This window comes from Micropterus dolomieu, linkage group LG12, assembly GCF_021292245.1.
Source record: "Micropterus dolomieu isolate WLL.071019.BEF.003 ecotype Adirondacks linkage group LG12, ASM2129224v1, whole genome shotgun sequence".
Classification (NCBI taxonomy): Eukaryota; Metazoa; Chordata; class Actinopteri; order Centrarchiformes; family Centrarchidae; genus Micropterus; species Micropterus dolomieu.
Genome location: NC_060161.1, coordinates 29876056 through 29902956, shown reverse-complemented (window position 1 = coordinate 29902956; position 26901 = coordinate 29876056). Strand labels below are relative to the sequence as shown.

The following is a 26901-nucleotide window of genomic DNA, read 5'->3' as shown; positions in this document are numbered from 1 at the left end:
GCACCAATTCCAGCACCCAGTACTAATACTAATTCAAATGGCACTCATCAATGTGAGATCACTTTCAAGTAAGCCTTTTATTTTAAATGATTTTAAATTTGTATGCAAATCTAGATTTTATGTTTTTAACTGAATCCTGGTTGCAAACTAATGTCTATAGCTAGCTAACTGAACTGTGTCCGCCTCAGTTTTTCAGCAAAGCCAGGGTCAGTGTTTGTGGTGGTGGGCTAGTGAGTCTGCTCAGGAAAAATTTTACTATTACTCTGTGATGAATTTACCTCCTTTGAAGTTCTCACTTTTAAACTTGGTGGCCTGCAACCAACCATATTTGTTGTAATTTATTGTCCCCCAAAACAGGCTGGAGGATTTTTATCAGAACTTCCTGAACTTTTATCTACTCTTGTTTTAATACTAATTTTCATGACCCTGACAATGTTAATGCTGACTTCTTAAATTTCAAATTGCCACTTCTTTTAACTTTAAACAGCATGTCTATGGGCAAACACATAACCCCTGTTTTACCTTCATTACACTGGCTCCCACTATGTTTTAGAATTTACTTTAAAATTTTATTGATTAAAGCTCTTTAAAGCTCTTCATGGCCTCTCGCCCTGGTATATTTCTGACCTTTTAGTCCCATACACACCAGCACGTACCTTGAGATCCTCGGGCAGAGGTCTTTTATCTGTTCCAGAGTCTCGACCAAAGACTAAAGGGGACAAAGCATTTGCTGTCAGGGCCCCGAGGCTCTGGAACAGCCTGCTTGAGGAAATCAGGTCGGTGAACTCTAGGAGAGCCTTTCCTGATTTTATTTGAATTTATTCTATTCTAGTTTATGTATATTTTATATTTATTTTAAACGTGTAGTTTTCTTATCATGTATTTGGTTTTATGGATTTTATTGTCTTTGCACTTGTTAAAGCACTTTGTAACTAAGATTATTATAGTGCAGGGGTTCTTAACCTTTCTGGCAGTCTGACCCCTTTTTGAAGTAGAAAATATTTTATTAAATATTTTTTCTTCCCCATTGTCCAATCTAATGAATGGAGAGATGAGCAGTTGTGCTGACGGAAGTTTACAGTTGCTTGAATTGTCTGGAGACTGCAACAAACTGTCCCTGACTCATCCTAAAATAAGACTTAAACCGACCATCATTAAGACGAAGCTCCTGGACCAGCAGTGTCTCCCCTTTCTGAGAGTCTCATGTGCCCACACGGATCTCAGTTTCCCTGTCTTCTGCATGTTTGTACACCTCACACACTCAAAACAGTGCCAGAGCAGGTGCTCTGCGTTTGGCAGATGTTTTTAGCAACAAAAGAGACAGACCTGTGAGTTGTGATCAGGTTTCTGCTAATATGAAAGTTATTAATTAGCGGCAAACCAAAGATTACAGATCGCTGGGGCTATAAACTATTATTTTTAAGTTATTTTTTTCTATTTTTGTGACTATAGCAGAATTCTTGCGACCCCCAGGTTAAGAACCAAAGCAAATCATATAAAAACATTTAAACATGGATTTTGGGAACGGGAGATTTTTCTATGTTTCTCCTAAAACACACTTAGCAGACAATGCATCTTTAATACTCTCTTGTCTTCATTTGCCTATTTGGCATTGAAGTAATCCAAAAGTAACTAAAAGTAATCAGATTACATTACTTTTATTTTGTGGTACTTGGATTAAGTTATGGATTACATTTTGAAACAAGTAATTAGTAATTGTACCGGACTACATTTTTAAAGTAACCCTCCCAGCCCTAGCTATGGATAAGTGTACCAGTGCAAGTAGATCAATGTACTCATTTGCACTCATTTACTAACTCCATGGTGATCAGAGGTAGCCATGGAGTACACAACTCATACTCAAGTACAAGTAGCCTACAAGTCATTTTCACAGCAACATTGGATTACCAACGCGATGCTGACAAAATAAGACTGCATTTGGAAACTGTGCTAGCTATAAAAACAATGTCAAATAGTTTATACAGTGCTGTATGACAGAGAGTGATCATCAGCAGTAGGTGACAGTCTCACTTTATGATAGTGTTATACAGAGAAGTACTAAAACACATATACAGCTGGTCCAGAGACCTGTTGCCAAATGCAGCTTCGGCGTCTGGCCCCGAGCAAAGGGATGCATAATCATTTACACAGTCTTGGTTTCTATGTTTTGAAGAGAGATCCTCTCCCAGCCTTGAATGAACATTCAAGGAGAGGAGAGGAACAATACGAGGGGGAAATCACCAAAACAATCTCACAGCTCTGACCTAAACCCTTGTAAATGTGGACGGACTAACAAGGAGTAAAGAAGAAGGAAAGGTTAAGGATAAAAACACAATACATATATGTCTATGAGACATAACAATACTAGTAATAATAATAGTAATAATAATAATAATATCAAAAGAACATACATAAAAGATTAAATGTAAGAACACACAATTTTCTGCAACAATCCTCCCTCTGGCTATATATGGACATCCAGGTACAGAAAATTGACAATGGAAAATTAGCCTCGGTTGACTTTGCAGGACATAGACATTGTTAAACTATGAACAAGCACAGGATCAAACATATTTTTATTTGTGCTCATCCTGGATGAGAACCTTTGCTGTCAAATATCATGTATCACATATTCAAAAATGATCCTGTGGGATTAAACAGGGTAATCTACAAAAGGTACAGGTTTAAATGTTTCTTTGCAGGACTACTTTTGAGTCCTTTGTTTTGAAAAAAACAAACAAAAAAACTGTTGCCTGGTTCCATCAGATAAAAGCTTCTCCAAGTGTGTGCGTTACTAACCAATCTAGTGGTCCTGTCACCAAAATGGAAGTAATAATAATAATGTTTTTTATTTGTAATTAATTCTCTAACATGAATTCTATTTGTCTTTCTAACAATAATATGATAATATCTCAATATTAAACAGTCACAAGCTTTTATGGTTCATTGTACTAAAAGTACATCATACAACCACATCAATAGAGACAATAGAGCAAGTTGATTTCTTACTTTAAACTCAAACTAAACGCCCTCAGGGCATCCTGATGGCATCAATGTACACATTAGGATCAATAGAGGACAAGTCTGGAATGGAGCATTTCTGCCTGTGAGGCGGTGAGGCATCGAAATGCATGATAAGGATATCCAATGCCAATACTACTCTCGCGCATGTATCTCTCCATCCTTCCGGCAGAGTTTGGTACAGCCGGCCACTCCCGCGGGACCAATACGGGTCAGAGATGGCATGGACTTGGTGTGATAGCATGTCAGCACTAGGCTTGTATGCAGTGTGTCTTTGTTGTTGTCTACTGTGCATTCAGTGGTGCAGTCCCAGGTGTGTGAGTACACACCAGGGAAATGACCCACCGACTAACTATCCGTGTGAACCTTTGAATGAGTTTCACCTCGGTGAAAAGATTCAAATTTGATGTCTGTCGCTACTGTGGTGTTTTGAGGAGCTGGGTTGGCGGTGCAAGGAGTGGATATTTAGCCTAAGTTTCTAACAGGGCCGTGTTGATTTTGTATCCGCGTGTGAGCATGCAGTCCCAGGCCCCGGTCGGAGAATGGGAAAGGTTTAAATTTGGAAACTACATGTGAGCGTTCCGCACAGGCTGTGTAAGGCAGAGGCAAGTCCCTAGAGCGTAGCTTCCCGGTCATGCATGCATAGCAACTATAATTTACAGTGACGGGCACAGAACTGTTCAGCACTCTGGTATCAGGCGTTCCCCTCCGGTGGGAAGCTCAGTGGTGTTACTGCTCGCTTTGATCTGTTAAGACTATGCGGTATCAGTGTGGTCGAGTTGGATGCAGATGGATGTTTGTCAAACGTGGACAGAATAGGAACCACCATAATCACAGAAATACCAGTCAAAAACAACATTGACCTAACCACTCCTACCTTGGCAAGGAAAGGGTGCCACGGACGTGTGGACCTGGATCCCGTCATTGATTCCTTGTTGGTCACTCTGTATTTCATTACATGTAGTGTAGTGTTTGGCTGCCTGCTTCTTTCTTCTTCCCTACCCGCGCTCACGTCCCCGCCTAACAATGAATGTTATGTAACTATTCCTATATATGTGGTCAGTTCTTTTACCGCGATGTCCTCAGTCGAATTGGAGTGACTTGTGGTTACCTGAACACAGGTAGGTTACTCCTCTAGTGTGCTGTCCTTAGCACGTCTGGTCCACTGAGCTCGAGCCAGTTGAGTTGGGATGTGGATAGAGGGCTTGAAGTGGTGGTAGGGCTCTGGGATAGGCTTACAATGGCTGGCGTGGACCCAAGTATCCCTTCCCGTGACTTTCACTGTGGTTCGGTGATTAAAAGCACTTGGAAAGGACCCACAAAACCAATTAAAGGAAAACCTGTGGCCCTTGATGAGTACCCAAGTCCCTGGTTCCAGGTGAGGGAGAGTAGACGTGGCTACATAGGGCAGCTGTGAAGGCAATGTCACTTGCGCATATGGGAAAATGTTTCTTGCTTCACCAAAACAATTTTCTCATACTGTTCCCATTTTTCAGCACCAGCACTCTGGAAGTTGCTGATGCCATTACCCAGGAAGGAAAACAGAGATGAATTTCAGTTTTTAGGCTTAAGACAGTTATTAAGACAGTATTTAATTTATTCACATGTTGTTATTTCCATCCATTATAAGATCACATCTGGACCTATAGGAAAGACACAGATTACACAGATGGCTGACGTAATCTGTACTCTGCGCATGCGTTGGCATCTATAGTCACCTATCGGAAGCTCCGTCTTAAACCGGACTTTTATCCAGTTTTAATCCACACTTTTTTGTTACATTTTATATATCCTTTTTATTTAACTTAAGTTTTTAACTTAAGTTTTACGTGGGTTAAGGATTTTAGTCATCCGACATGGATTTTAAACTAGATGACCGTAAAAACGCCATCAACGCGTCACAGCTCCGGTGACTATGCTAGCCGAGATAACTCTGCCCCATGAGGACTGCACACTCCTTAAGAAAGCGAACAAAAAGATTGCTGACCTTATGGAAGACATTCGACGACTTTCAGAGGAACTCAAAGAGAAAGATTCCCTGCTGACTGGCTTTATGGATGTGGCTTCAGTATAAGCCAAACAGATTGTTTTTCTTAGCACAACCGCTAACATCCAGGACTTTGGGACCCCTCTTCCCCTTCCAAGGCTTTCCTCCTGCTCGACTCCGAAGCATCAGTCAACCTGGGCTGAAGTGGTGGTCCGTGGCTTGAAACTGAATCATGGTTGCAAATGAATGACTATAGCCAGCTAGCCGAACTGTGTCCGCCTCAATATGATTGTTTTAGTCAACTGAGGGTCAGTGGTCGTGGTGGTCGTGGTGGTGGGCTAGTGAGCGTGTATAGGAAAAATTTTAAATGTCATCAAGTAAGCTGTGATGAATTTAACTCCTTTGAAGTTCTCACTCTTAAAGTTGGAGGGCTGCAACCTATCATATTTGTTATAATTTATCGCCCCCCAAAACTGCCTGGAGGATTTTTATCAGAACTTCCTGAATTTTTACCTACTCTGGTTTTAAATTATGACAGAATTGTTCTTTGTGGCGATTTTAATATTCATGTTGATGACCCCACCAATGTTAATGCAACTGATGTTTTAAATATGGCCACTTCTTTTAACTTCAAACAACATGTCAAAGGGCAAACACATAACCGTGGTCATACACTGGACTTGGTTTTTACCCTGGGTGTCAGCATTTCCTCTGTGGAATTAGTGGACATGACCATATCTGACCACAGATGTATTGTTTTTAGCTGCAATTCGCCTGTTACTCATGCCGCCTCACCAAGCCCCGTGTGTTCTTGCATCTTTAATGAACAAAGTGTTTCAAAGTTTTGCACATTCTTTCAGAGCCAAAGCCAAAACCTGTCTGATTCCAACACCAACAATCTGGTCGATCACTTCAATCATATCTGCTTGTTGTTACTAAATATTTCTGCTCCTCTAAAGGTTAGGCCTACGTCTAAAGCTAGTAAGCAACCCTGGATAAATGACAGAATTTGCAGCCTAAAAAGGGAATGCAGATGGAAAAAATCCAGTCTCCAAGTCCATTACCTCAGTCTGAAGGATTTATTAATTAACTACAATAACATGGTTAAGGATGCGAGAACACACTATTTTTCTTAACTCATTACTAAACACAATCCCAGGTTTCTGTTTAAGACTGTGGATCAGCTGGTAAACCCAACCCCTCCTTGTGCCTCAGCTGGAAGTAATAATGACTGTGAATTGTTTTTATCTTATTTTACCAATAAGGTGGTGTCAATCAGAGCCTCTATTACCCCTGCGGCCTCTTACTAAGAGGTTCCTCACCAGCAACAAGAGAGTTTTAACCAGTTTTATCCCATCGACTTGTCTGAGCTTTTAAAAACAGTATCACAAATGAGTGTCCTCCAGCCCACTTGATGTAATACCTACAAAGTTTTTACTGAAAGTAATAGATTCTGTTGGGCCCCGTTTGATCTCTGTTTCAGGAAGTACCACAGCACTGAGACTGCCCTGCTCAGTCCTGGTACTCCTGGATCTTAGTGCTGCATTTGACACCATTGATAAACCTCATGTTAGACAGACTGAGACACTGGGTGGGGATCTCTGGTACTGCCCTAGAATGGTTTTTAATCCTACCTGTCAAATAGGAAGCTTTGCGTGTTTGTAAACAATTTCTCTTCGTTCTGTCCAGTTAAATATGGTGTGCCTCAGGGGTCAGTCTTAAGACCATTTTGTTTTCCTCGTATCTGCTTCCCCTTGGACATATTATCCATAAACATGGTATTTCTTTTCATATTTATGCTGATGACACGTACTTGAAATGTACTTGTCAGATCCACAGACCCTGGAATGCTGAGTTCACTTAACAACTGCCTTTGTGAAGTTAAAAAATGGATGTCAAATAATTTCCTCCAGCTGAACTCAGACAAAACAGAAATCCTGGTCATCGGGTCCCAGCAGATGGCAAAACAAGTACTGCCATCTGCTGGTTCCCTAGTAAATCACATTAAGCCTGAACCTTGGTGTCTGGTTTGATAGTAATTTAAATTTCAAGCAGCACACCACAAAGCTTGTTCAATCATGTTTTTATCAACTTAGAAATATTGCAAAAATTTGATCTATGTTAACTTTTAAGGACACAGAGACCATTTTACACACCTTCATCTCATCACGCCTGGATTATTGCAACAGCGTTTTCACTTGTTTAACCCAAAAATCTACTGATCGAGACTCCAGACTGTCCAGAACTCAGCTGCCAGGCTTTTAACCAGAAAAAAGAAATGACCATTACCCCTATTTTAGCTTCACTACACTGGCTCCCACTATGTTTTAGAATTTACTTTAAACTTTTATTGATCACTTTTAAAGCTCTTCATGGCCTCTCGCCTTGTTATATTTCTGACCTTTTAGTCCCATACATACCAGCACGCACCTTGAGATCCTCGGGCAGAGGTCTGTTGTCTGTTCCAGAGTCTCGACTGAAAACTAAAGGGGACAGAGCGTTTGCTGTCAGGGCCCCGAGGCTCTGGAACAACCTGCCCGAGGAAATCAGGTTGGCTGAGTCAGTGAACTCTTGAGTCCCTTCTTAAAACATACTTTTATAGGAGAGCCTTTCCCAATCTTATACTTTATTTTATCCCATTTTATTCTATTTTACTTATTTTATATTTATCTTAAACGTGTATTTCAGACTTTTCAATGTTTTCTTGCTTTTATCTTGTATTGTTTCTGTATTGTGTTATGGGTATTGTCTTTACACTTGTTAAAGCACTTTGTAATTTGTTTTTGAAAAGTGCTCTACAAATAGATTATTACTATTATATTATTACTACAGCATGAGATTTTAAGTTGGTCCGTAGTTTTTAGTTACTCCACAATGTCTCTAAGATAGACAGTACCATTTTCTAAACCGGTCCCACCCTCTCTGAATGAGTCTTAACCTTGGAGCTCAGAGATTTAGTGTAAACCCTTGTTAATCATCCATCTGTACTGTAGGCAAACTCAAACAGTTAAAGGAAAACACTTAAAGAACAATTTAAAGCATTAAAACGGTTCTCAAACTCATGAATGTTATTGAAATCTGTTAGTTCAGTAATTCAGTTCTTATTGGTCCCTTGGGACACACATGAGCAACCTACTGGATCATGTTTTGAAAGGCTTAAACAATAACATTCAACAACATAGAATGAGCTGGCAGCATCTGTTCTGGCTTCTCCTGTGAGAATCTGTTAGTGTGAATTTTATCATTAAAGGGCAGCAAATGGGTGCAGACAGACAAACATCTAGTTCAGTATAAAATAAGCAACTGGACAACAAAGCACCAGGCAACTGGTTTCCCCCAAAGATGTAGTGTCAGAACAGGTCAAGTGTGGTCATCCACCTAAGTAAGAACGGAGGTCAGGTCTTGGTATTCCCCAAGTATGGCGAACTGTAGAGAGCCTTTTCAGTCAGGCAGGCTCTGTCATCTCAGTTTCAAGTCAAGTAAAGTGCACGGTTTTCACCATGAATCATGGGAGAGATATTCATTTTCTCTTTTACCCACCATCCATAGTCATCCGCTTATCCTGCATACAGGGTCGCGGGGGGCTGGAGCCAATCCCAGCTGACATCGGGCAAAAGGCGGGGTACACCCTGGACAGGTCGCCAGTCCATCACTGGGCTCTCTCTTTTAACCTTTGTTAATAATTAGGATCCTTTGTCTACAAAATCATCATCACCTCTTTATGGTGATTGGTTTTGGAATAGATGGAAAAGCAGTCAGAGGGAGAGATGCACTCTCACTGTGATCATATGTCCCAGGTTTATCCTGTCTGTTCGAATTGCAATTAAGACAGACTAGCATTGTGTGTGGCCATTGTGAGCTAACCGCTTTAGCAAGCACTGGTCAAATCAGCATGCTTCTTGTAATGGACTGCAGAATGAAAACCAACCAGTCGCGTTGTTGATGTAAAATTTTAACCAGGCCTTTGAATCACCAACAGAGAAATGTGTGGCATTTGATGTAATCAAAAGAATTTGAGACCTAGTGCTCGCGGATGCACTGCACCATTTACTGCTAGTTGGTACTCTACCACTCTGTGCTCTGTTGGTTGGCCTTCCCCACCGATTTTCCTTCAATAGAAAGCTGCAATACTGTGCAGTGGAATGTATTCAAAAGTCTGTGTGTTTGTGTTTCTGCCTACCCCTTGCATGCAGCAGAAGGGGTATCTGTATGTACGTGTGTCTTGTTTGCCTTAAAGGTCACCCTCTCTCCCCATTCACAGTGCTCTGATTACTGAACTGAGTATTTTGTCATGATTCATCAAAATCTGAATATCACATACCACATAGTACCATATACTATACATCTTCTAGGGCAGTTTTAAACAGACGATGTGGCAATGATTTATTCAGTATCAGATTAATACAGTGATAGCCTAGTTGTCAGTACATCCACTGGTACACAGCAAAAATGAACTGTTATTAGTTAATTTGGCGAGCTGTATGTTAACAAATCATACACTGATTAAAAGGTTCAGGTAATTTTCATTAAGACTCTCTACGCTGTTTCAGCCTGAGCTTTATTTTCTGAGATGGGAGAATTTAGAAAGTTGTGCGGCACTGCGGAGAGCCTCCAGCTGCAGGAACACATGGATTAGGAGCGTCAGACTTCATCCAGCCAGAGGGAACGACCACTGACCAGCCACTGGCAACACAACTCATAGGTCTACCACCGGAGAGGGAGCGGGCGCTGGTGCATACAGGGCGAGAGAGGAGGAGCCACCTAGTGCACTGCGGACGATCAGTGATCCCTCTGGGTGGTATGAAGCCCGACGCTACTGATTTACGCATGATTCATGATAGGCTACAGAAAAATAGAAATGAATGGCAAAAATAGCATATAGTCGATATTTAAGAGCCAAAATATTACAAATCGTGTTTTCAGGGGAGCTCATGTCTTATTAAGAGGAGTAAAGCTCCCCCTGGCTCCCTCGTAATTAGCACACTGGCTGTATAGCCTCTGTTAAATATATACATGCCTGTACCATCACAAACTGACGCTACAGGGCTTCCCCTACTGCGTTGACCTATGACTGGATTCCCAGTGCGTTACAAACCAACACTGATGGCCCTTGACAATGCGTCCATTTGTGACGAGTTGGGGAGTGAGAACGGGTTGTAGGGATATTTACAATTTTTCCATTCAGAATATAAAAATATAATAGAATTTAATGCAGTTATCAGTAATCAGTTTTTAACTTAAAGGTTCATTGTGAAAGTTGTAATGACTAACTTAAGTTAGTTACCTGTCCAGCAGAAAACAGACAAATTCAGCTCCGCTTTGAAAACATCTGTCCCACATTATAGCCTTCCACAACATCTGTGATTTCTGCCGTCAGCTGTCTGTAAAGTTATCTGACACTGCCTGACTTATACAAGGAGAAGATGAACGCCGTGATAACAAAACACGCTCTGTAGCGCTGTTTGTCCGTTGTCGGCTATTGTAGAAACATGACAACAAAATACCTCCATAGAAGGGGGTGCCCGCGGTTATGTAGATATAAATGTCTCATTCTAAGGTAATAAAAACATAATGGTTCATTATGTAAGGTCTTTATACACCACTAAATCATAGTTATGGATATTATATTGCATTTCTGTCAATAGATACTCAATAGAAATATTATGCACTGAACCTTTAAGCTACTTTTTTTGGACAACGCAGATGTTTCTTCTATATTTACAATGCATTAAAGATTTTCTTAATGTCCAAATAAACCTTTCTTATAGCAGCATTTCTTAGTGCAAGTTATTTTTTAGAACATTGTTAACAAATGCTTTTTAAAAAGTGATGTGGACAACATTTGCCATCTCAAAATGATGGGGACATGTCCCCAGAGTCCCAAGTGTAAATTACACCTTTGACCCTACCTTCCTGCTCCCTCCCTACAGGTCCCTGTTAAACTACTCCATGCTTATGGCTGCACCTCCACTCTCCTCCTGCTCTCTCCCTCGGCCCTGTCACTTTGCTCCTGTCACACGCCTCCTCCTCTGCATGGCAGGGGCTATGGCTCTCCTTTACTGCACTGCAGCTGAAGTTGAAGCTACTGCAGCCTGGGGTTTTTTTGGCCCGCAATGCAAGAAGCAGGCCACACGGGGGGGGCCAGTAATAGATGTGACTGGGCCAGCCCGGTGTCAATATAGTAAATTACTCAATGGGCCCTTTAATTTACATTACACCACCCCAAAGGTGCGTAAAAATACTCTATTACAAGTAAAAGGTCTGCATTGAAAATGTTACTTGAGTATGTAAGTATTAAAAGTAAAAGTTCTCAGTGCAGTAAATGTCCCTTGTGACTGTTACACTATTATATATTCTATCATCAGGTTATTATTCCTCATGTCTTAATGTAAAGCAGGAGTTTACTGCTGTAGTTGTTGAGGTGGAGCTCATTTTGAGCTATTTTGGATCTGACTTCATTATGGATTAATCTGCTGATTATTTTCTCCATTAATCTATTGATTGTTTGATATGTAAACACTTTTTAATAGTGAGAAATACTATCACAATTACACAGAGCCCAACCTGTCTCTTTGCTTTTCTGAAGAATGGCTCTTGGTTTTGGAGTGACGACTCACCCTTCAGGATGAGTGGTTGGACCAATCAGAGGCAGGGAAATACCAGCGAAGGCGGGGCTTGCATGGAAATGGAACCAAAAAGTAAAAGAAAAAACAAGGATAGTTAATAAATTGATTATTTCAAAATGAATAAATAACTTATTGTAATTTGTTCTTTGAATTGCACAATACTTCATTATTCCTCTTTAAAAACTAAATCCTTCTGTGTGTTTTGTGCTCAGGTGGAAAGCTGCACAGCGCCCCCTGTGGAGAGCTCAGGTTCTACATCTGCTCCACCACAGCCAGGTAGACTAAAGTCTGAAAACAATGTTGGAGGGAGTGTTCAGGTTATTTACTTTAAGTGACACAAAATCTGTTGAGTATCAGATATGGATGTGCGGATCGATACTAAACTATTGATATTTCTGATACCAATGTTTTCTGCTCTAGGATTGATACTCATATAAAAGGATTGCTATCTAAACTGAGTAATTTGGAGTCGGTGTGTGTTGTTGTGTGCCAGTGTGGCACCTACAATATTGACATATGCCGCTATGTTGTTTAATATTACATTAAGTTAGTGAAAAAACAGATGATCAACTAACATGATGAATTAATTTTAACATTATTATTTGGGTTGTCAAATGATAGAACTATAGGAAAAATAACTCCTTCTATTTTAACGCAGGATTAATCAAAGTGGGCTACTTTATGATCAGCGACCGGACTGGCTGCTGTCTGTGTGTCTGTGAGAGTCGCCAAAGTAAAACGATCAATTTTGACTCCCCTTCCAACTTTGACTAAAAAAATTTGATTTTAGAAGAGAAAAATTTAGCATGAGTAGCATTTGTAACTATTTTAGCCTTCTGACTGACTGTACACATGACATGTTGGTAGTTAACAGTATAACTGTGACTTAAGTTTTAACCAGTCTTGACCAGGGGTCTCATTTATAAAAGTGTGCATAGAAACCTCACTAAAAGTGTACATGCGCCCTAAAGCCACATATATATATGCCATATGCCCAAAAAATAGTCAGCCCCTTTTCCACTGCAAGGTACCAGCTCAACTCGTCTGGCCTCTGCTCACCTTTTTTTGGTTTTCCATTGTGGAAAAGTTGTACTTATACCTGCTACCAGGTGCTTTTTTTTTCACCTCCGTCGAGGTTACAAGCGAGCTGAGGCGATACTAAAAGTCCAAATGTGTCATCGACCATGTGTGTCTGAACCTTGAATCAGCTCATGAGAAAAAAATTTGTATTATCTGCTCACCTTGAATAACTTCTCTGTTTATCTCCAGCTCCTCTTCCAAAGTTGTCCCCAGCGACAGGAAACCAGGTAACAGTTTACTGGTTGTTGTAGCATCCCAGTATGTATGGCAAAGAAATTACTGTTGGACCAGTCAAAACTCAAAGTCCACTTACTAACTTTTTACAGATCTTTCCCACTGGCAACTTTTACCAGTTAATGGATGCACAATAGACTAAACACTGGAAACACTTCTTAATATAATGCAGGACTATTAAACATCACATAGCAATAACATTTAGATTTTTTCCCCCTCTGTCTCAGGAATCATCCACGGTCCAAGTCTGCTTAATGTTTTGTGGGGCAACAGCTACTTGTTGGCGGAGGAGATTCTCCGCTCGTCCTCCTTCCTCAAGGAGCTCTGGTCTGGTCAGCTGACTCAGCGCTGCTACAACAACTTCATCCAGCAGGAGGCGCTCTATCTGCACAGAGTCAGCAGCACACTGGAGGTCAGAGGTTTAAGATTTTTCCTGGTTTGTCTGTTTTTGTCTTTCTACCCATTTATCTCGCTGCCTTTCTTTCTTTACTAAACTATACTCTGATGCTCGTCTACTGACTCATCATGATTGATTGAATCATGGAGAGACCTCCGCTTTGTTTTGGATATATAATCCGACCCAGAGTTGGCTTTCATCCTATTAGGGAGGTGAACTAACTTCACTGCAAAACATGTTAAACAAATTGTGATTGAATTAAAGGTTCAGTGTGTAATATTTCTGAGTATTTATTGACAGAAACGCAATACAAGATCCATAACTATGTTCTCAGTAGTGTATAAAGACCTTACATAATGAACCATTATGTTTTTATTACCTTAGAATCATTTATATCTACATAACCGCGGGCACACCCTCCTATGGAGGTTGCAGTGTTGTGTCACGTTTCTACAGTAGCCGACAACGGACAAACCGTGCTACAGAGCGTGGTTCGTTGTTACGGTGTTCTTCTGCTTGTATAACTCCGGCAGTGTAGACGCCCATCACTACATTAAATGGGTCCGTAGAAGAAGAACAGGAAATAATTATAATAACAATAATAAGCAGTCTCCGAGTGGTTTATTAGATGTAAGAAGAGAAGTGACATTTGGACAAATGAATGAGCACACATGATGTTTAGCACGAGAGCTGACAGCCTATGGATTTTTATACCTTGAAGCATAAGGAGTCGGGACAGATGAGGCAAAAAATCACGGACATAATCGGTGTGGATTTTCCCAGATGGAAGGCGACAGATGTTTTCAAAGCGGAGCTGAAGCCATCTGTTTTCTGCTAGAGAGGTAATGAAGTTAGTCGGACTTTAGCGATACTTTAGCTAGAAGCTGGCCATAATCACCGAGAGAAGTGATGTATTTCAGCTGTGGTTCAGGAGGTAGAGCGGAAGGTCAATCCCCAGCTCCTCCAGGCTGCATGTCGAAGTGTCCTTGGGTAAGATACTGAACCCTGAATTGCCTCTGGTGGCCATTCCGCCAGTGTATGAATGTGTGTGAATGTTAGTTTCTGTTTGAGCACTTAGGCTCAGTGTGTGAATGGTGAATGCAGATGAAGTGTAAAAGCGCTTTGAGTGGTTGAAAAGACTAGAAAGACGCTATACAAATACAGCATTTACATTTCCCCTATCAGTGGCGTAAAATACGTAGTTGGACTATTCCATGTAGCCTTGTTGTTCTCCAGCGCTGTGGTTTGGCTTTTCCGGTTATGTTGGCGAGACAATCAGCTGATCAGTAATTGGCAATGGTAACGTTAGCTTACAGCCAGCTAAACTTTTACTGCTCTGGTAGAAAAAACACGTAGTTGGATTAATTTCATGTAGTAAAATTCCAGCGCTGTGCTTTGGCTTTGTTGGTTACCTTGGTGAGACAACCAGCTGATCACTAATTGGCAATGAAAATTGCAGCTTCCAGCGTGAAAGATCAGCCAGCTAAACTTTTACTGACCTGTTATAAAGAAATATGATGTTGGATTGTAATTTAATGTAGTTATTCTACAGTGCTCTGTTATGGCTTTGCAAGGTGGACAGGAAGGTAACGTCACATTTCTGTCCACCTTGCAGAGACAAACCGCTGATGAATAATAATGGAAATAAAACGGTAACAGCAGGGAAGCTGAGATCAGCAGCTAAACTTCAGTTGAATACTGCCCTGGTGGAAAACACATATTTATATTTGCTGCTAATAGTGACACATAACATGACTGTGTGCCTGTCAAGTGACCATGAAAACTTCCCGAATTTTTTTTTGGATAGTGCTTCGCTACTGTGCACACAAATGTGTAATTTGCTTGCTTTAGCATGCTTTCACATGCTAAATGCCCATTAAAACGCTGCACCGTTTTACCACAAGCTGAAATTCTGGCAATCAATTCTTTTTTGTGTTTCTGCTGTATTTCAAAAAATTAAAAAAGATATGTTGGTAAGATTTGCAGATTGCTTATCTAATTAAGCAAGCGAGAGGATCCTTGATCCTCACCTGACAATACATTTGTAAACTTCATGTATTATGTGGTTTATAATGGACTGTGGTGCAGAAACAGTGAGGATTAAATTGTCAGTGGTCATACTTGATGCACTAGATGTGATAGTTTTTGAGATGTTCTTCATTTACTTTGGTATGTTAGTCCAGAAGTTGTAAAATACTGTATTACAGGAGTATGAGACATCCTGTAGCACTTCATTTCTTTATATGGCTGTTTATGGTTTTACTGAATAACCAAGTAAATATAATTTCTTAATATATCTATCTAAAGAAACCTGATTGACTCTATCTCACAGAGGACATCTTTTGTCTTTTCTCAGGAACCGCAGCTGTAAATTTGCTTGGATAGGGGAGGGGTTGTGCAATTCGCAACTCTCACCACTAGATGCCACTAAAACTTACACACTGAGCCTTTAAATTAGATAATGTTAGCTTTCCAGCTAATGACGAGTTGCTAACATTATCTGGTGCAAAGTACTATAGTTATTTATCTTTCCACATTACTTCACCAGCTAACACGACCCATATTAATATCCTGTGTACCACCGGTATTATGTCAATGTGTTTTGGCCTGCAAGAAAGGATGTAACAGGACAAAATAAATGTGGAGCGCTCTGTTTCACAAGCCTGTAAGGATGCAAGGCAGGGGCAGCTTCATAACATTCAATTTAGACAGCTTCTCCATCGGTCTTAGTCGCTTACACTTACATGACCCACATAATATACAATAATGCAACATAATGGCACAGGATAACACCACAGGGGAAGACCCATTCACTACAGTAACGTAATTTACTGCGGTCTAACTGATATAAAGTGAAGCAACAATATAATTTGTAATATTCAGTCTAGTTCACTAACCATTTTGTTATCATCCAGTACGTTTAGCTGTGCTCACATTGCTGAGCCCCCGGGGGAAAGATACACAAATCGTTCCTGAAACGATCAGACAATCTAATGCTGATGTATCACGCTGGCTAAATGCAGTTAATGTACCGTTATCATGTAACGAGCGTGGATTAATTCAACCTCAAGCTGATAAAAATATTACAGTAACGTTGCAGTGGGAGTTTACCTGAGTTTCCAGGATGTTGTGTGAAGCTGTCTCCTGGTAACTTGGACTTTGTTTAGGCTCGTTTGTTAATTAGAGCGGTGGTTCTCAAATAGGGGTCCAGGGGGTCCCAGCAAAAAATCCATCCATAAGTAACACAGTGACAGAACGTATGACTATATTGTTAATGGATTTCATATACTGAAATCATCTAAAAGTCAAAATTTTATCAGATGGGCAATCCTGGGACAAACTCTTTTCAAACTTAATGTTTGCACTGCTGTGAATGTGATTTTATTTCCCAGTCTGAAGTGAACTGGTGTGACTGGGCTGTGATGTAAGCGTCTTGTTTGTTCCTGCAGACACTGATGTGTAGTTTACAGGAAGCAGATGAGAACACCAGATCACTGCTGCTGGACACACTTCAACACTACAGCAGCAGAAACCAGGTGAGAGAGACAGGCTGTGTTTACAAAGAGCAGTTTTGGTCTCTAATAAGGAGAATAACACCCAATCAGATTAAAAATGCCTCATGTAAGAACCTAGTTTTACGCATACAAGGAATTTGTGTTGGCGACTAGGTGAGCAACAACAATAAACATACACCTATAAAAATATAAAGCAATATAATAAATAAATGATATTAGCAGAATTTGAAGAAAATGTAATTTAGTTTTTGATTGTCTCCTCCTCCAGAGCCCCCTCACTTCACCTCCCCCACAGTGGCTCAATTTTGCCCTGCAGTCTTTCCACTCTGTGGTTTTGGAGGAGCCGATCTATTGGCTGGTGGCTCTGTCGGCCCGGGCCTGCCTCCGGGACTTTTTGGCTGAGCTCAAGCCTGGTTCCCCGCTGGTGTCTGGGTCTGAGGATAAGGCCTCCAGCATCTACCAGCAGTGGAGTGAAGAGAGTCTGAAGGAGGTCGCCTGGATTCGCAGGTACAGGGATGTGTACAGGCATTTTGAGGGGCACGGGCTCAAGTGGAAAAATAGGGCACTTCTGAATTGTTTTTTTTATTAAATAACATGTTAAATATATTTCACAGAATTCTTACTTCATTACCAATTTATTTTAACTCCCTCACACACATGCAATTGTTTTAAAACCTCCCGTCCAGACTAACACAGCAAATCCAAAGACCTAAAACCTAGAAGTTTGAAAACACTGTCACACAATCACTTTTGGCTTCCTGATCATATCAGTTATGCAACGAAAAAACGAGGTTGTTGACACTGTTTGTTTTGGTATTTTTATTCAAATATTGTTGGCTACTGCAACACTTTTCTATATTTACATATAGAAAAGTCTTTTCATCCAACTCTCACCAGAAAGGGCAATAATATTTTGTAGGACATCCTGGTATTAGTCACTGTACTTTGAGTGGCAGACTTGATTTCAGCAGCTTCACAGAAGATCATCCCACGCCCAAGAGTCCCTCCTGACATGAGGCCCCTGATTTGTGAGCCAATGGGGTTTGAGCAAGAGTCAGGTATAGGAGGTTAGGTAGTTGTTTTATGTTATCCTAATTTATCCTTTTTACTCTGTGTGTGTGTGACAGATACAGAAAGGTGTTAGAGGAATACCAGGACCAGATAGACGTGTTTAAAGCCATAAACATCTTCCACGACCACATGGTGAACCAGAAGAATTTCTACAAGGCTGTGTAAGAACATATGAACCTGAGGATGCATTCAACCCGTTCTCATATCAGGGCACCACATATAGACGCTATGTCAAGACCCTTTAGCACTGGTTTGTACTTGTAGGGCTCCGTGTTCAAATTAGCAAGAATAACTATGCAAGGTCTGGTTAGACTTTCAAAATAAAACTGCAACACTGGAAAAACGTTGCCGTTGGTTAAGTTTAGGAAAAGTGATGGTTTGGCTTAAAATAACTACTACTACTAAAATGACTTAAATTAAGTTCAATAACGCTACTTACTTAACGTACGTAACTTAGTTAGCTTATGTAACTACACTAAAAGGACTAAACATTGACTACTTATAGGAGTACTTTTTGAACAATGGTGCTAAAGTGCTTCCCCACAAAAGGGTGCCATGTGCGTTGGTACCAGACGCGACAAAGCGTTGGGAATGAGAACGGGCTGATGTATCTGTCTATAAAACTGACCAATTTTGAAAAAAAATCTAATTGCAATTATTTTGACTGATATAGCAATTGTGATTTTTGATACTGGGGGAGTGATCATTTTTACACTATTATTCTCATTCTCAAATGGATTATGGTGTGATTTTTGTGGGAATCTGTACCAAAAAAAGATGTTTTCGGAAGTCTCGAGAACATAATATGTACGCCGGGGCACCTCTGCAGCACGACAATATTTCTTTTAAAATGTTATTTTGGCACACATATCACTTTAACAAATATTGCACCGCCCTATTGCAATTGTGAACTTGGATTAATAGTACAGCCCTATTGATCAGTGTGGGTCTGTAACATGCGTTTCTGCTGCAGGGACTGTGATGTAGGGGATGAAAAATTATGAAGAGGAGCAGGGTGGCCTCGCTGGTGAAGGTGAGACGCCACATCTTACAGTGCATTTTGTTTTCTCTTTATTTTTTACAAATAGTGTATGAGATAACTGCGTATGTAGTACAAGTTGTGACAGTATTCCATTGTATTTTACTTTGTTGTATTGCATTTTATTGTGAAACACTTTGCAATTTATCTATGAAAGGTGCTATATAAATAAACATTACTTTCTAACTTTACTTACAGTAAAAATAATAATGGTAATGGTGACACTACTAGCAGTTTAAGAAGTAGCGTAAGTTTTTGTAAATTTGAAATACAGCTGTGGAGAGTAGAAGTGGTAGTAGTAGACCTACCAGTTGTAGTAATATAACTATAGTAGAAGTACATCTATAATTGAAAGTGGCAGCAAAAGTTAAGGTAGTGGGGGGTGTAGTAGTAGTAGTAGTGGCATTAGAAGTAGCTGTAGTAGTTATGGTAGTGGTACTATAATAGTATCTGCTCAAGGTCAGGAGCTGTAATAAAGGTAGTGATGGTTATAGTAGAGGTATTACAGTATTGGTGGTAGTAACAGTGAGAAATGGTATGTAAGTATAAACAGTAATGTTAGTAAAAGTAATAACACATGCATAAGTACAGTTGTGTTAAAAATACTAATAGTTATTAGAGAGGTAATAAAAGTGTAGTGGTAATAGTAGCAATATTACTAGAGTAGTTGTACTATAGTAATACTATCAGTAGTAGTATATGCATGGGTACAGCTAAAGTAAAGATGTAGTGTGGGTTAGAGGTACCAGTATTAGTAGAAGTTAAAGATATATATATATAGATTATCAATATTACTATTAAAGTATCATTGGTATTATATTACTAATACTACTATATAATTATTAGTAGTAATACATTAATCTTTAACAAGCCATTTAATTAGATTTTCTTATTTATTTCTTTAGGACATTAGATAACTTCTTTCACCTTCAACTGAATCTCTCTATTTTCAGGGTTTTTCCAAACAGGAAGGAAGTGACTTCTCTTCTACAAGTTTGTGTGTAGTTACAATACATTGTACCTAGAATGAGTGCTCTACTTCCTGTTCACCTTGCTTGCAAACATCAAGGAGTTGAGGGACAGCGCATATTAAAGCATATTCCACTTGTTTGGATTTCTCTTGTGAATGTGGAGGTAAAAACTTTGGTTATCATTTGTTAGATTGAACGACTACTAGATGAAGGATTTTCTGGATAAGAGAGCGTCTGTAAAAGAAAAATAATGAACAAACTGACAATTACTTTCCTCTTTATTGACCATTTAAAAATAGATTTAGTTTGGTTTATTGTCTTACTTTATTTGACAGGGGCAGTACTTATTGAAAATATGCCAGTGAACCAGAAAGGCTACTTTTCATCTGCAGTCGTATTTAAACAGTACTGTAGTACTTTTTATAGAAAGTATACAAAGGGATAAATTACAGTACATAAAATGTAAAGGGGACTCATTTCATTATAAAACATTGTAACAAAATACTGAGATGGAAGCTCAGGTAAACTCCCAATGTAACGTTGCAGTAAGAGTTTTATCAGCTGCAGGTGTAAGTAATGCTCGTTACATGATCACGTTACATTTACTACATTTAGTCGACGTGCTACAGCATTAGCTCGCCTGCTGCTTTTCTGTAAATATCTTTACTATCTGTAAAATCTGTCACTGGAGGCTCAGCAATATCAGCACAGCTACATGTATTGGATAATGAAACGGTTAGTGAGCTGGAATGGATATTATAATGAGATAGTGTCACACTTTATAACAGTAACACCGCTTAACTGTAACTAGTGTTAGTGGATGGCTCTTCCTTCCTCTAGGTTGTTGTGGCCGTTTTGTTGCAGTGTTTTATATTATGTGGGTCAAGTTAGTTACAGCGACTGAGAGGTGGAGAAGCTGTGTACCTGAGTATTGGTAAAACCACAATAAACAACTGAACGTTACGAAGCCAACAGCAGCAGGTCCGAGCTACTGTAGCGTTAGCTGGCTGCTCCTGGCTGCAAAACTATAGGCTAACGTTAGTAAACAAATCGCTCCATATTTGCTTTTTGCCGTTAACGTTACATCCTTTCTGGCAGGATAAATCAACAGTGGTACACAGGATAGTAACATGGGTGGTGTTAGTTGGTTGAAGTAATGTGGAAAGCGATATAACTTTGCACCAGATAACATTAGCTTCTGCTCAGCATTAGCCTTCGAGCTAACGTGACTTTCTCTGTGTTTCTTCAGCTTTACTAACGCTCACTTTGTTCTTACTCGACATCATCTGAACCTGTTTGGTCTGATGGGCTTCAGCACATTAAATTTTCTTGTTGTTTTGTATCCTTACGTGGAGCCTGTGTTTGCTGTGAGCCGGTTGTTTTATGGTGTTAGTGGACGGCATGTCGTTAGCTGCCGTGTTGTCGCTGTAGTACGAGAAAGGCTCGGGAGCGCGCACAGGGCTGAAGCCGACCCGGAGATACCACATTAAAAGCAGAATAGTGGCTGATGCAAGCAACGGAGAAAACAGGCGTGTGCTTCATTTCTAAGTGAGATTTGAGCCTACTGACAATGAGGCAATGAAAATTTTATTAATTTCATTGAAAAACTTACATATGGTCCCTTTAAGGATTTAAATGCCTAACTGTATTTTCACAGTGTGCTTTTAGTATTTTACTTATATATGTATATACTTCTTCCACCATTGATTGTATGTGTGTAAACATGTAAATAAATACTAGTCGTTCAATAAGCCAGTCTATTTATTAGTCATTATTTATATATATTGATTATTACTATGTAGCACTGAGGGTTTGTTGTAAATGCAAGACGTTTACTTGTAGGGGAGTATTTCCAGTGTGTTAGTAGTACTTTTACTTAAGTAAGATAATCTGAATACTTGTTCCACTTCTGGTGCTTTTTACAGTGACGGTTATCTGAGTAAATAGTACGTATAACTAGCTAATAAGATCATTTAAACCTGAATGGATCAGGTGGTTCAGAGTGATTTTCTGGGTGAGTTCAGCGCCATGGACAGAAACAGCAGACGACAACCTGTCTGTCCAGCACCTGCTGTTTCTTTCACTGAGTTACTGGATCAACTCTATATGGGGTATTTATACATATGTCTGAATTTTACTACAAAAGGTACCGGCTGGTATCGGCGGCTAAACATTACACCTGATCTTCATCAACTGCAGAGCAAACTGGAGACATGGCAGGACTGTGTGTCAGTTCATGGCTCCTGATGTTATCCAGATGTTTCTGATCCAAGTGTTCATCCTCCCGGAGACTCGGACAGAGTTTGCTTCATCTTTACTCATAATTGCTCTTAGTGTGTTGTCTTCATTAACTGCTTCATCCTCTCTCATCTCCTCTTCCTCTGCACGAATGGTCTCCTTATGAACAGCTCCACTGCTGGGGTAACCTCCATCACCCCAAACACCAGCTGCACATCTACAAGATAAAAACAAGGACACTAAGAGACATGTTTGATCCACATGAAGTCACAAACTGGATCATTAAGAAGGGGAGCAGATCTCAGTCCTTCAGTCCACACTGCAATGTTTCACTTCAACCACAAGAGGGCGCAATGAGTAAATTTACTTTGATAATTTACATTTAGCTGATAATGCCGAAATACCTTTTCTTAAGTCAAGGTAATGAGGGCAGGGCTTTTACTTGTAGTGGAGTGCTTTCACAGGGTGGTATTAATACTTTTACTTCAGTAATGGATATGTTTAAACGAAGGGTAACACAGAAGGCTGACATGTTAAAGCAGGAAATAGCAGAGAGGGAAACTAAACGGCTCAAACATGAGCAGAGATTCTCACACCCATCCAAACAGGAAGTAGTACAATGAAAGCAGTCGGTGTAATTTCCCAAATACTAGATCAGCACTCTTCCTCTTCTTGGACTTTTTGGTTTTGATCACTTCCCAAAATTGACACATCCTTTTTGTTTCAGCGAGGTATAAGAAGCTGTAGAAACACTAGAAATAATATTAAAATATTAAAAGCTAAAGCTATAAATAAGTGTAGGAATGACTGTATGTCTCTATAAATAGTTTTGCTCTGATGAATTTAACTGAGGAAAACGGACCTCTTGAAAAAAGTCTCTTTCCACTGAGTTTTACGGCTATCACTAATCACTGTCACACCTGCTGGAGAAATATATAATGTTCTTTGTCAGCTAAAAGACAATACAACAAGGGGGTTACTTTCTCCTTCATGTCCCTCTGTTTTACCTTCTACTCTGACTCAAGCAGCCAATCGTCTACTCACTGTATTTCTTTTTAAAAACTTTGTTTAGATTACTGCAATAAACTTGAGTTGAGGCACAAACCATTAAATCCAGGGGGCTTTTTGAATCCAGTCCCTTTCTTTATTTCATGTAACATTATTTGTCTCTGCATGCTGTAAATGTTTTTAAATTTTATATGGAAAGTACTGTAACAAATATATTTTTTAAATAAAATTCAATTATAAACAGTATAAAAGCTATGATCAAAAAACAGACATAGTGTTACATTGTGACACTTTTTCCTGCAGAGGGTTTGACCAGGGTGACTGTGTCACAAGGTTGAGTACTTCCTCATTTTAGGAGAGAAAAAAGCATCATCACATTACACACTTTGGGTTTGTCACACTGTAGGTAAGAGTTGCTTATTTAAATATGTCATCACATCATAATCTTTGACTGTCAAAACAATGTGATTATTATTTTATGCACTATAAAACTAATCCTCTGTTTATTAGGCTATCATTATAGTCTTCCATTGTGTGTGCGTGTACGATGAAAGTGAAAGCCACAAAAAAACAGCGCTTAACACTATTTCACGAATTTTTTCAAGAGTCTAATTTACAGCAGTATTATCAGTTAGGTTATATTAATGTTAAAAGTTCTTTTTTTGAATGATAATACATTTCCTGTGATATGTTGACAGTTTTACATGTGAGAGCTACTCCTAATGTTGAAGCTTTTTACAGCTGCTGAATAAAAACTTCACGCTGAGGGTTAATTCAGAATAGCTTGTTTAATTCCATCAGCGAGCTGGAGTGACAGTGAGGAGCACCAGCTTCAAGATTTAAAGGATGTTTAGATTTTTCCCTCTTAACCCAAAACATTTTGGAGGTTTGTGAACTGCTTTATAAGACACAACACATGCATCTCATTTGGTCTGGGCTCTGTGGTCAGTTTAAAACAAGAAGTCACATCACATCCAGAGGAACAAAAAACTGATCTCACTGTAGGAGAAGTGAAACCAAAGACAAACTACAAGACTGGATTTCAACCCTGATCAGAAACATGCTAATTTTCTACAAAGATATGTTTTATTTGTGTAATTTGTATGAAAAAAATAACAGGCAAAACTCCTTTTGTCCTTTTAAAACAATTGTTTTTAATTTTCAGGAGTCCAGGATGCTGCGTTCAAAGATGGAGTCCTTTGACAGAGTGTCCTTCAGGACCTGCAGTGTTTTGTTGTTCATCATTCTTCTGATAGAGTCTGTTGGAGGTAATTTCAATGCAAAACACTTCAGTAGCACACTGATGACACAGCTCAGCAAAAAGCAAAAATAGGAATCCATTTCTGAAACAACGACTTGGTCAGAAGAGGTGATAAAAATATATGCTAATGCCAACATCAGGGCTCAACATTATACTTTCTTTGCAACTGGCCTCACCTGGCCAGTGTGTTTGAAACTCATTGATGGTGAGGGTGAAGATTTGCTATAAAAGGCAGCAGTGCAGAGAAGAAGACGGTAAATGTTTTTTTAGGTAGTAAACACATTCAACATGTTTGGAAAGGTGGAAAACACTTTCTAATGTACACTGCTCAAAACAATTAACACTCCACATCATCAAAGTATAACATAATATTGATTAAACTTCAGGGATATCAATCTGTCCAGTTAGGAAGCACTAGTGATTGTGAATCAGTGTCAATGTCAGACTTCCTCTAGTAACATCTGTAGTCAAAGCCCAACACTGTGCAGCTCGATCGGCCTTTGCCAGAGAGCACCATAATTGGCAGGTTCGCCATCGGCACCCGGTTCTCTACAAAGATGAGAGCAGGTTGGCTGTTGTGACAGCAACATAATCCAGCAGGACTGGTTTGGTGGTGGCTCAGGGATTAGTCTGGGAAGGCATATCGTTGGAGAGTTGCACAGACCTCCGCGTGCTATCTAGAGTCACTCACAAAGATATACACTAAAACCCACTGTCCTAATTCCTCCTCTCTCCTCCTCAGGTGCTGTCTACTCGCCCATCATACAGGTTGTCTCAGATAACAGCATCAGTGTGGTGTTTCAGTGTAAGTCTGAAGGCTGGTATCCAGAGCCTGAGGTGTTCTGGCTGGATGGTGAGGGAAACCTCCTCTCTGCTGGACCTACAGAGACAGTCAGAGGTCCTGATGACCTCTATACTGTCAGCAGCAGAGTGACTGTGGAGAAGAGACACAGCAACAGCTTCACCTGTAGAGTCCAACAGAAGGACATCAACCAGACCAGAGAGACACACATCCAGGTTACAGGTTAGAAAGAGTTCTGTGTAAATTATGCATAATGTTGTTGCATAATGTTAGTGTTTTAGTTTGAAAAAGTTTAAGTCTACTCTGATATAAATGTGTCATGCTGTTCTGTGTTTCATAATTTCAGCTGGTTTCTTCATGGATCAGTCCTCTTTGATAGGGATCGGGATCTTCACCATTGTTGTTTATTCTCCTGTCTTGTTGCTTTTTATTTTAATACTGACACGGAAACGTAAGTCACATATTAACACATATTTTCCTTTTTTATGTCAAGTTACTCTCAGAGCTCTTCATTGGCTACAGTTATACATAGTGGTTAATTCCAAAGTATCCATATACTATACAGCACAATGTTCATGATTTAATACTAACGTATATTTTAATACAATGAAGGTAAATGAACAAAATAGGAAATATAAAATGTGGTACAGATGGTGCAGAGGTAGCACTCAGAGGAGGGGGAGATCAGAGGAAACAAGAACATCCACCATAATATGGGGTCTAAGAAGAAGAAAATAAAGAAGTGGCACTCGTCTCAGAAGCTTTGTTCCTCATATTGGAATGAAAACTTAAATGTTGTACCTGTTATGCAAAATGTCTTTTCTCCATTTTGATGTAAAAATATTTTCAGCTCAACCATCATATTTCTGTTTCTGCTTTAGATTCTCATTTTCAGATGTTTTCCACGAAACCACGGAATCGGGGAGAAGCTGGGGAACGAAAAGAGCGTGCAGACCAACGGAGAAAGGAAAAGAGAGATGTAGAAAAAACAATTCAGCTATGGAAGACAGAGAAAAAACTTAAAAACAAACATGACATCATTAAAGAAAAGAAGGGGAAAGAACAAAGTGAAAGCGGAGAAGACCGAGGAACTGAAGAGGACACTTCAGTCAGTGAAGACGATGGACAGAAATAAGATGCCCTCATGATACAGCAGGAAGAACTGGGGAGATGAAACCTGAACTTCAGGAAGAGCAACACAGAGACAGCTGACAGTTTATAACACAATGCACGCTGCAAAGCAGTTTTTCATACAATGTGACTTTAAAATAAACTAACAGAGATTATTAAATCTGTTTTAAAGACAAAAGACAAGCAAAGGAACATGTCACCAGTGCAGCAATGTGACTCGATGACAAAGCTCTGCGGCACAGAGGAAGAAGAATTATTTATTATTGTAATGCTTATTTCATCTGGTAGTTACTGATTGCATGTGAATACAAATCCGAGGTACTTGTACTTTACTTGAGCTTTTCTATTTTATACAACGTACTATACTTTGTTCTCAACTACATTTGTCTGACAGCTGTAGTTACTAGATTTTCATCCCCTTCCTGTCCAGTGAAAACCAAGTGAAATGTGAATGTTTGATAAACTGAAGCAGAAACTGACCAGGGCTGTCCCCGAGTAAGGATTTAAATAGCCGAATCAG

At 39.7% G+C, this 26901-nt stretch overlaps 2 protein-coding genes across 2 annotated transcripts in view; both read left to right on the top strand.

Moving 5' to 3' along the window:
- Window positions 1–11082, top strand: part of LOC123979889 (type-2 ice-structuring protein-like) — a 15542-nt gene extending 4460 nt beyond the window's left edge. Inside the window, exon 4 of the mRNA XM_046064000.1 lies at window positions 10939–11082. Coding sequence (XP_045919956.1) covers window positions 10939–11082 — 144 coding nt within the window. The remainder of the gene's footprint in view (window positions 1–10938) is intronic.
- A 13280-nt stretch (window positions 11083–24362) lies between these two features.
- LOC123980585 (butyrophilin subfamily 2 member A2-like) lies at window positions 24363–26541 on the top strand. The gene is made up of 4 exons (XM_046065037.1): window positions 24363–24455; window positions 25191–25472; window positions 25597–25701; window positions 26132–26541. The coding sequence occupies exons 1-4, from the start codon at window positions 24377–24379 to the stop codon at window positions 26383–26385; spliced, it is 720 nt and encodes a 239-aa protein (XP_045920993.1). The 5' UTR covers window positions 24363–24376; the 3' UTR covers window positions 26386–26541.
- Window positions 26542–26901: the final 360 nt, after the last annotated feature.